This window comes from Aegilops tauschii, chromosome 2 (assembly GCF_002575655.3).
Source record: "Aegilops tauschii subsp. strangulata cultivar AL8/78 chromosome 2, Aet v6.0, whole genome shotgun sequence".
Classification (NCBI taxonomy): Eukaryota; Viridiplantae; Streptophyta; class Magnoliopsida; order Poales; family Poaceae; genus Aegilops; species Aegilops tauschii.
In genome coordinates, this window is record NC_053036.3 from 641,368,677 (window position 1) to 641,379,676 (window position 11,000).

The following is an 11,000-nucleotide window of genomic DNA, read 5'->3' on the forward strand; positions in this document are numbered from 1 at the left end:
TTGGGATCGACGCATCGGCTCATCACGCTACACATCACTGCCAGGTCATGTTCTGCATCGGTCCACCCACTCTGGCAAGTGTCGATGCAGCGGCTCACTACACGACTCACATATGAATGCAAGGTTTAGATATGCAGATGTTCAAGCACAATGCTAACAAGAGTATGAGAGGACTAGCAAAACACACACGCTCACGCGTGACTGCTGAGTGATCATACCTGGACTGTTGTATATGTTGCCTCGTTGCTAATGTCGCAGTTCAATACTCCTTCCGTCCTAAAATAAGTGTCTTAATTTCAGTACAACTTTTGCTAAAGTTGTTGTACTAATTAAAGTTAATACACTTATTTTGGGATGGAGAGAGTACTTTCTACTTCTTCAAGCATACGGATAACCTCTGTCATCTGAGGCCTCTTGGTGCGGTCGGGATTCACACAGATTAGACCAACATGCATGCATCTCTTTATTTGTTCCAAGTCTGTTTCTAGGGATCGATGTCCCAGTGATCTTTGTAGCATATTTCTCCATTTTGTAAGGGCCTGCAGAATCAGAACACACAACTAGAAAGTTAGTGTGCGAAAGGTAAAATGCAACATCGGGTCTGTGAAACAAAGACTTCCGTTTTGAAATATGAGACAAAATTCCCTTAGAGCATGTACAATGGAGGCAGCACCTAGGTGCTGCCCCATGCTCCACATGTGCACGAACCGGCAAGGACGATGGTTTCATCTAGCCGGTGCCCAACCCGTGACCCCAAGCTGCCATCATTGGTGAGCACTTTTTCAATCTCTATCGTGAGCGTTTTCACTGCTCTGTTTCCCGGAATGGGAAGATCGTGAGCAGCACATCTCACTGGCTTGCTTTTTCCCTTGCTTTCATACCTTTCTCAGCCGAGGAATCCTGTTCTTCTGTAGGCCGGATGCCGCTTTGGCCTGCAAGCAGCATGCTGGACCATCCGAACCTACGTGGATAGCTGGGGCATCACTCCACGGTGGAGCATTGGCCATGCCCTTACAAGCTCGATAAAGTCATCTGAAGATGCTTCAGTAACAACAACCGGGTAGTCCCTGTGTCCTGTTACGACCTTCATGATTATTACACCCAAACCGAATATGTCTAACTTTGGTGTAATTGTACCTTCGTGTAGGAATTCCGGTGCCATGTAACCACTGACTCACAACATGAATAGAATTCTGGTTACCGTAAAAAACACATCTTGCTTATTAATAAAAGTAATGGTTTGAAAAGTGGCACTAGCTCACAATGTTCCATCACGAGATGAAGTGCAAATAGTCTGTTGATCAAGCAGTCTTGATAGACCGAAGTCTGTAACTTTGGGTACCATATTGTCATCCAACAATATGTTCGCGGGTTTAAGGTCCAAGTGAATAATAGGCTTGTCAGTCTGGTCATGAAGGTAACACAAGCCATAGGAAATCCCCTTTGATTATAGTGTAGCGTGTGCTCCAATCAAGTCTAGAAGATTCATCTGCATTTGTGACCACAAGAAGAGCGTTCTCATAAATGTATCCTGAAAAACTATTTTGTTGTTCTCTAGATAATATATCCACATATGCAAGAGCTATAAAAGTCTATGATTTATATTCATTTGTCCATTTTAGATTTATACCCACACAACATATTTACCTATTGCAACACCCGGTATATGTGAATGAAATACAATCTTTTGGAGCAAAGTTCAAACCTAACATGCTACAATCTAAAATTAAGAAGAAACCAAGAAAATAAATACCATATCGAATGTCATACCTGATACATAATTATCGAGGCTTCCCTTGGCCAGATACTCCAAGCAAAGTAACCTTTCAGCCATCTCCGCAAAAACGTATCTCCCGTCATACTCTAAGCACGAATTTTGTGTTTCATAGCAGTAGCCTACAAACCGCACTATATTGGGGTGCTTAAGCATCATAAGATGATAAAACCTCATTCTCGAATTGCTTTTGCAGGCCTGGCCTAAATGACGACACAATTTTCTTCACAGCAATCATTTCACCATTTTGCAACACTCCATGTAGCACCAGATGATTATGGATGTGGGTCAACTCTAGCTACATATATTTGTAATTGAGATAAAAATCGAGTTTGAAATAAAATAAAGACAATATATGTTGCGATCTTACCTTGTATACAACACCAAAACCACATTGTCCAAAAGTATTCGCTCTTTTTTTTTTTGGAAAAGGAGGAATGCCCCCGGCCTCTGCATCTAAAAGATGCATGCAACCATATTATTAAAAGTCTGAAAGTAACACAAAGTCTTCAAAGAGTTTCATCTCGCAAAAGGAGCAAAATAAAGAAATAAAAAAACTCGTAGCCACAACCGGTATGAAACAAAGGACTAGGGCCCTAGACTCCCATCCTATTATGCGACTGCCATCCAAACGTTGAATATAGCCCGTGCTACCATCTTCCATTGGTTGCACCCAGTAACCAATGGCTCCCTGGAGTCCGCAGGAGTGAGTAAGGACCACGTATGGATCCATGCCGTGGCTCTGAAGATGATCTGCAAAAAGTTTAGAATATGTTGTCTGTTAAAGATCATATCATTCCTGCAGTTTCAATATAGCCCACATAAATGCACATATTCCGATTTGAATACGAGCCGCAATAGTATAATCCACCCTAGCTAACCACGTCCCAAATAACGATTCAATGCTAACTGGAGGGATGATGTTGAAGGCTATATGAATCGTTCGCCAAAGTAATTTGCGAGAGGGCAATCTGTGAAGAGAGGTTGTATCGTTTCATCGATCACAAAACAACATCGTGAAGTGCCTACCCATCGTCGCTTTAGCAAATTATTTTTGATAAGGATCACTTGCTTGTGTACAAACCACATAAAGATCTTAATACGCGAGGGAACCATGACCTTCGAGATGTGAATAGATCTCGGGATTGGGCCAAAATTAATAAGATCCATATAAAACGATTTTACCGTGAACACCCGGTTTGTAGCCAACTTCCAGTGTAATGAATCCGGTTGATCAGATAATTGTACATCCATCAATCGACATACCAAGTGCATCCATGAATTCCAACGGCCCCCTACTAAAGATCGCCTAAACCGAATATTTAAGGGGACCGATTGTAATATTGTGCCTACATAGTCCTCCTTACGTTGCACAATATTATACAAGCTTGGATATTGTATGGCTAATGGCGTCTCCCCTAGCCATGCATCCTCCCAAAATCTAGTTTTCATCCCATTGCCAACTAGAAATTTGGTCCTACGAAAGAAAAAGTATTTCGTTCTCATAAGCCCCTTCCAGAATGGCGAATCATTAGGCCTCGCGGTAACTTGTGCAAGAGTTTTCGTGTGCAAATATTTGTTGTGCAATATTTGTGCCCACATACCGTCATTCTCTACTGATAACCTGTAAAGCCATTTACTCATAAGGCATTTATTCTTAATTTCCAGGTTCTCAATACTGAGACCTCCCTGATCCTTGGGACGACATAATATATCCCACCTTGCTAGGCGATATTTCTTCTTGGCCTCATCTGACTGCCAAAAGACTCGAGATCGAAAGAAGTCTAGTCTCTTCCGTACCCCCTTGGGTACCTCAAAGAAAGATAGCAGGAACATGGGCATACTAGTAAGGACAGAGTTAATGAGCACGAGCCGACCGCCATACGACATTAACTTGCCCTTCCAACAGCTAAACTTCTTTTCAATGCGATTCTCGATGCATTTCCACTCTTTATTGGAGAGCTTTCGATGGTGAATCGGTATGCCCAAATAGCTAAAGGGCAAAGAACCTAATTCACAGCCGAACAGTTGTGTATAAGTGTCTTGCTCCTCTTTGGCCCGACCAAAGCAGAACAATTCACTCTTGGTAAAGTTTATTTTTAGCCCCGACAATTGTTCGAAAAGACATAGAACTAATTTCATGTCTCGAGCTTTTGTAATATCATGCTCCATGAACAGAATAGTGTCGTCCGCATATTGTAAAATGGGAACTCCCCCATCAACTAGACGAGGAACGAGTCCATCGACTAGGCCATTCGCTCTTGAGAGAAGTTTTTTGTGGTTTCTTTCAAATATTGCAATGGTATATTGTGTAGTCTTGAACTCTGACCCCGTAATACGCATTCCAGGTCATTTGAAACATGAACATCTCGAGAGCATATTACAGTATCCACTGGCAGAAAAGGGTTTGAAGGTCTGATGGAGGTGTCATCAGTAGTGTATACTTTGAGAGCCAATCCCCCTCTGACAAAGAACATCCTACGCTTCTCCAATGGATAAAGCAAGACTTCAGCATCATGTAAGGGCAGGAATGAGGTCCCATCAACTCTGACCTTGCCAACCAAGGACTCAGAAGCATTGAATAGTCTGTTGACGTGGTAGACATATGCTTTGAGATGATGCTGAGGGAGATTAGACGGATCAGACAAATCGAAGTAGAAGCGCTCGTTCCACACCGGGTTCAGATCTTTCTCCTTGACTGCCGAGGGTACCGAAAGTTATCAAAGGCAAGCTCGACAAAAGTACTCGCAGAACCCTGCTCATCCATGGGCGTGAGGTCATAAGCACACATTGGTTTCTTTTTCCCATACGACCATGACACACATGTTACACAGATTAGGGTTTGGAACAATGCTCGATACCCTTGGTAGGTACGGCTGTCATATATTTATAAGAGGGAACCGTACAAATACAAGTTGTATTACAACACGTATATCTAATATATACTTAGTCTAACACCCTCTCTCAATCTTAACTATGTCCTGAAACACTCAGAAGGTTAAGATTGCGACGACATCCTTCAAAAGAAGGCAAGGGCAAGGGTTTAGTGAAAATATCAGCAAGCTGATCCTTCGAAGAAACAAACTTAATCTGAAGGAGCTTCTGAGCAACACGTTCCCTCACAAAATGATAGTCAACTTCGATGTGCTTCGTTCAGGCATGAAATACTGGATTGGATGAAAGATATGTTGCACCGATGTTATCACACCAAAGAACAGGCGGCTGAGTTGGGGAGACCTTCAACTCTCGAAGCAATGACTGCACCCACATGATCTCAGCTGTGGCATTAGCAACAGCTTTGTACTCAGCTTCGGTACTACTCCGAGACACCGTAGCTTGCTTGCGAGCTTGCCAGGCGATCAAGTTAGGCCCAAAGAACACAGCATGTCCCCCCGTGGATCGCCGATCATCAGGACAACCAGCCCAGTCGGCATCAGAGAATGCTGAGATCAGTCCAGAACGCGCAGGCTGAAGATGGAGACCATATGAACCAGTGTGACGAACATAGCGCAAGATGCGCTTAACAGCTGACCAGTGAGAATCACGTGGTGCATGAAGATACTGGCACACACGGTTAACTGCAAATGATATGTCTGGTCGAGTAATGAGCAAGTACTGCAGTCCACCCACAATGTTGCGGTACTCTGTGGCATCCTCAGGAGCAAGCAAGTCACCAGCAAGAGCTGTCAGTTTGTCTGTAGCAGACATGGGAGTCGTAGCAGACTTGCACTGCAACATACCTGCACGACGCAGGAGATCCTGAGAGTACTTCTTTTGAGTAAGAGTCAAGCCACCATCAGAATGAAGAACCTCTAGGCCCAGAAAATAATGCAGTCTCCCAAGATCCTTAACAGCAAACTCAGCACCAAGCGAGGACACAAGCCGGTCTGTAGTAGAAGCAGACGAACTGACAAGGATGATGTCATCAACATATACCAGAATGTACATAGTCACCTCAGGCCGCTGTAGAATAAACAGAGACGTGTCTGCTGTAGAAGGAACAAACCCATGCGCACGAAGAGCAGCGCCAAGACGGGCATGCCATGCACGCGGGGCCTGCTTCAAACCGTAGAGAGCTTTGACAAGACGACATAAATGATGTGGCTGAGCAGGGTCAACAAAACCTGGCGGCTGACGCATATAAACCTCTTCTTCCAGAACTCCATGGAGAAAGGCATTCTGAACATCAAGCTGTCGAAGCGACCATCCGCGAGTAACAGCCAAAGAGAGAAGAACACGAATAGTAGTTGGTTTAATAACAGGACTGAATGTGTCTTCATAATCAATGCCATACCGTTGTTTGAACCCCTTGGCAACCAGGCGTGCCTTGTACCTCTCAATGGAGCCATCAGCATGTTTCTTCACCTTGAATACCCATTTAGAGTCAATGATATTAACACCAGATGGAGGTGGAACAAGACGCCAAGTGTTGTTTCTTTGAAGGGCATGAATCTCCTGCTCCATCGTAGCACGCCAATGCGGGATGCCAAGCGCCGCTCGAAAATGTCGTGGTTCAGTCGTAGGGTCAGCCTCAGCATGTGCCACACAGGCCGCAACCCACGCGACAGTGCCGTCAGTGCGCTTCTTCGGTTGGAAGATGCCACTTTTGCTGCGAGTATGGGGACGCAGGACGACAGGCGGAGGTGGCGCTGGAGCTGCCATACCAGAGGAGCCACTATCCATCAGCGGCGAGGAGGACGCACCGGCGGGCGAGTCAACAGGCGCATCCGGTGGCACGGTCAGGGTCGGCGAAGACAGACCGGGCGTGATCGGCGTCGACGGACCAGGCGACGAAGACTCGGTGACCTGCGAGGCCTCCGGCTCAGGGGAGAGCGCCGCGGGTCCAGCCGGCCCGGCCGACAGCTCCGCAGGTTCGGCCGGCCCAGGCGACAGCGAGGCCGCTGACCCCGGCGACTTGGTCACCCCGTCGGATCCTCGTGCATGGGGCATGCACGCGTGATCGACGTCGGGGTCAAGCGGGGTAGTGGCGGGGGCAGCCTCGTCGAGCGCCTCATCCGGCGTGGCAGCAACTGGCGCAGTTGTGGCCATATCATCATCCAGAAGCTCAAGTCGAGCGCCTCGTCCAGTCCCTGCACCATGGTTAGGCAACAACAGAGGAGAATATGCAGCATCCACAAATTGATCAGGCAAAACTGGAAAAGAGTGCAACTCAGTGACAGGAGTATCGGTGGGTGATGTGAGCGTGGAAAACGGGAAGACAGTCTCATCGAACACAACATCACGAGAAATGTAAATACGATTTGACGGGATGTGAAGACACTTGTAACCTTTGTGGAGAGGACTGTACCCAAGAAACACACATTGTTTAGATCGATACTCAAGTTTATGCTTATTGTACGGACGAAGATGCGGCCAACACGCACAGCCGAACACTTTGAGGAGGGAGTAATCTGGAGTTTCATTAAGCAACACTTCGAGTGGAGACTTCATGTGAAGGCGTCGTGTGGGAATCCTGTTTATCAAAAAACAGGCAGTAACAAAAGCATCGCTCCAGAACCGAAACGGGACAGAGGCATGTGCAAGAAGTGTCAGGCCAGTTTCAACTATGTGACGGTGTTTGCGCTTAGCTGCACCGTTCTGCTGATGTGTATGAGGACAAGACACATGGTGTGAGATGCCAAGCTTCTGAAAGAAGGTGTTAAGGTTACGATACTCACCCCCCCAGTCTGACTGAACATGGATAATTTTGTGCTTAAGCAATCGTTCAACATGTGCTTGAAATTGCATAAAGACATGAAACACATCAGATTTGCGCTTAATAAGATAAATCCAAGTAAAGCGACTGAAAGCATCGATGAAACTGACATAATAGTTGTGACCACTAACAGAAGTTTGGGCATAGCCCCACACGTCTGAAAACACAAGCTCAAGAGTAGCCGTGACAACACGACTTGATACAGAAAAAGGCAACTGATGACTCTTGCCTTGTTGACAAGCATCACACACTAGAAACTCCTTATTACTCGACTCAACAGGAAGATGATGGCGATGAAGCACATGGCGCACAATGGGAGTAGCGGGGTGGCCAAGGCGAGAGTGCCACTGCGACGACGACACCCGAACACCACTGAAAACTTGAGAGACTCGTGGCACATCAAGTGCGTATAAGCCGTCGCGAGCTCGACCACTAAGAAGAACCTCCCTCGTGTCCCGGTCCTTAACAAAAAAATGGAAAGGGTGAAACTCAACAAACACATTGTTGCCACGAGTTAATTTAGGAACCGAGAGTAAACTACGTGTGACTGAGGGAATACGAAGGACATCAAGCAGATGCAAGGTTTTAGTGGTACGTGAAAGAAGAGATGCCTGACCAACATGTGAGATGGGCATACCTGATCCATTGGCCGTGCGGACCTGATCGTGACCGGTGTAGGGCTGGCGAGTGGCCAGCTTGTCAAGCTGACTCGTCAAATGGTCCGTAGCGCCCGTATCCATGTACCAGGCAGGATCCACCGAGTATGAAGGAGTGAACCCGGGATCCGGTGTAGCGAGAGCAGCTTGCTTCTCATTGCCCTTCCCATTGTTCCCAAATGCCAAGAAAATCTCGTTTAAAGCAACGATGGCAGCGAGACGCCAAGTGCCCCTCGATGCCGCAGAGTTGACACTCAACCCCACCACCACATGCCTCGCAGTGGAGCCGCTTGCGGCCAGCCATCGGAGGTGGAGCGGGCGGACGGGGTTGGTTGCCTGAGGTCGGCGGCGCCTTCTGCTTGGCACCGCGGGCGCCCCCGCGGAGAGCAGTGTTCGCAGAAGGGCCCTCCGTGTAGACGCCAACGGAGCGGCGAGCAGGGAGCCTCTGTTCGGTGTTGAGAAGGCGTGCATAGAGATCGCGAGGCGGCATCGGTGTGTCACGTCCATTAATGTTTTCAACGAGAGAATCATAGTCCTCATCAAGCCCATTGAGAATGAACGAAGTAAACTCCTCATCACGAAGAGGCTTCCCAATAGACGACAGTGTATCAGCCAAACTTTTGACCTTGTTGAAGAAGGCCGTGACAGAGAGGTCATTTTTCTTGACCTCACCCAGCTGGTTATTACGAATGGCAGAGGAACGGGCCAGCGATTGCGAGGAAAAGCTGGAGTCGAGCGTGGCCCATGCATCCCTCGACGTCGCGGCAAAGACCACCATGCCGGCCACGGAGGGTGTGAGCGAGGACTGAATAGCACCCAGAATAGTTTGATCCTGAGCGATCCACCGACGATGAGCAGGGTTGGACACCATGACGGAGCCACCAGCGGCCGAGGGTACCGGAACCATGGCCGGGGGACACGGCAGCGTACCATCGACATACCCCTCAAGGTAGTGACTACGCATCAGCGGCAACACCTGAGCGCGCCACAGAAGGTAGTTGTCAGCAGAGAGCTTCACCGTCACCAGGTGAGCGAAGTGGAAAGGTCTTGGTTCAGCCACCAATGCGGAGAGCTGCGAGTCGTACGTCGGAGGAGCACTGTACGGAATCAGCGCATCGGCCGACGGAGACGTACGGTAGTGTTGGTGATGACCGTAGGGCACCGTAGGAGGTACGCCGTAGGGCTGCAGCGACGCGACATGCGGCACAGAGACAACGTAGGGCGCGCCATACGGCGCCTCGTAGGGCACCGCGGAGGACGAAGCATACGGTGCCGGCGCGACATACGGCGACGACGACGCGACGTACTGCGCTGGATACGGCCCACCGTACGACATTTGGACGGGAGTGCCACGAGGGCCTGAGGCCAGCGGCGCAGCAGAGTTCGCAGCGGCGCCGTAAGGTAGCTGCGCGGGATCAAACGCGTGCGACGGTAGGGCGGCATCACGGGCGATCGAAGGCGCAGGCGATCGGGGCGCTGGAGGACGCGACCCCGATGCGGACGGACGGGCCCAGGCGAGCGGGGTAGACGCCATGAACGGCGATTCCGTCGCCAGGGTTGACGGAGGCGGCGCGGCGGCGAAGGCCGACGCGGCGGCGGTAGAGGAAGCGGAAGCACGGCGCGGACCGAACGCGTCGTCTGATACCATGTTACACAGATTAGGGTTTGGAACGATGCTCGATACCCTTAATGGGTACGGTTGTCATATATTTATAAGAGGGAACCGTACAAATACAAGTTATGTTACAACACGTATATCTAATATATACTTAGTCTAACAACACACAGCCATATTGGTGGTGAATACAAGCTGGCAATCTGAGCTCTGGTGTCGCCTCGATCGATGAAGCCAGAGCAAGTTCCCCACTTGTATTGCACGAGCAATTTGAACGCTTGTGCATAATCAGAGATGCGCAGGACTGAGGCGCTATGCAGTCCGGCTGACGATGCGGGCCGGAATGGCCTGACACTCACCAGCGAGGAGTCATTCGATCTGGAGCCCGGATCCGCCGGCGCCGATCCAGTCCAGTAGGGCGGAGCGGAGGCCGGAGGAGGACGAAGCGTGGGCAGAGGAGTGCTGTCTCGGCAGAGAGAATGCTTCCTGTGGTGTGGTGAGGGGAACTCTGATACACTATTTTGAACAGGAACACGGCCCGCCATCGGCCATCTCCCGATGAAGCGCACTTGGCCGAGTGAATTGCAAAAAACCATCACATTTGAGGCTTCATCTGCGGAAAACCACCTGGTCGCTAATCATTTGCAAAAATCACCGCGCATTTAGTAAACCTTTTGCAAAAAACACTGATCACGTGATTTAGTCCATTTAACCACTTTCTGACTAGTGGGGCCGGAATGTAAGGAGTTGATTTGGCAACAAATTGACATATACCTCCCTGGATCTTATAAAAGAAAAGCAATCAAGCCCCTCCCCCTCCCTCACGGAGGGCATCTCCTACCTCGCGCGCAGCGACAGGGGGCCGCCGATGAGGATGCGACATCACCGGACGACGGCGACACGCCGCCCCCTTCCCCTCCGGGGGCGGTGGCCATGGCTTATGATGACAGAAACCGCAGGATTGGCGGCAGCCGTGGCGCAGCAGCCGCTGGAGTCGTCGTCGGAATTGGCGGGGCTGTACTGCCCGTGGGCGTCTCTGGGACTGCAGGAGTGGACCGCGAGGGCGGACCCGTGCACGGCCTGGGCGCAAGGTTGCGAGCACCACTGTCTCCTCGACAAACTTGTGCATGGCTTGGGCGGTGGCCGGCGACCCCGTGCTCGCGTTCCAGGTGGGTGACCCCGACAGATCCAGGTGGGTGCCTGGGATGGCCGAGGAACTCCAGGCCACGGAGCTTCATC

The 11,000-nt window shown here is 49.5% G+C and overlaps 1 protein-coding gene and 1 pseudogene across 1 annotated transcript; both read right to left on the reverse strand.

Annotated features, from left to right (window-relative positions):
- Positions 1-344: 344 nt before the first annotated feature.
- On the reverse strand, positions 345-4,541 carry LOC141041410 (cysteine-rich receptor-like protein kinase 44; annotated as a pseudogene).
- Positions 4,542-4,927: 386 nt separating this feature from the next.
- Positions 4,928-9,482, reverse strand: LOC141041411 (uncharacterized). The gene is made up of 3 exons (XM_073507557.1): positions 8,421-9,482; positions 8,128-8,308; positions 4,928-6,864 (listed from the first exon to the last, which is right to left on the reverse strand). Exons 1-3 carry the CDS (start codon positions 9,480-9,482, stop codon positions 4,928-4,930), a joined length of 3,180 nt encoding a protein of 1,059 aa, XP_073363658.1.
- Positions 9,483-11,000: the final 1,518 nt, after the last annotated feature.

What these genes read in the sequence shown, in the direction of transcription:
- LOC141041411 (XM_073507557.1), bottom strand. Translation starts at nt 9,482, where the DNA reads ATGTCGTACGGTGGGCCGTATCCAGCGCAGTACGTCGCGTCGTCGTCG. An exon ending in GCAAGCGGCTCCACTGCGAG is followed by an intron (nt 8,309 to 8,420) that starts GCATGTGGTGGT and finishes AACAATGGGAAG; the next exon opens with GGCAATGAGAAGCAAGCTGC. An exon ending in CCGCACGGCCAATGGATCAG is followed by an intron (nt 6,865 to 8,127) that starts GTATGCCCATCT and finishes ACCATGGTGCAG; the next exon opens with GGACTGGACGAGGCGCTCGA.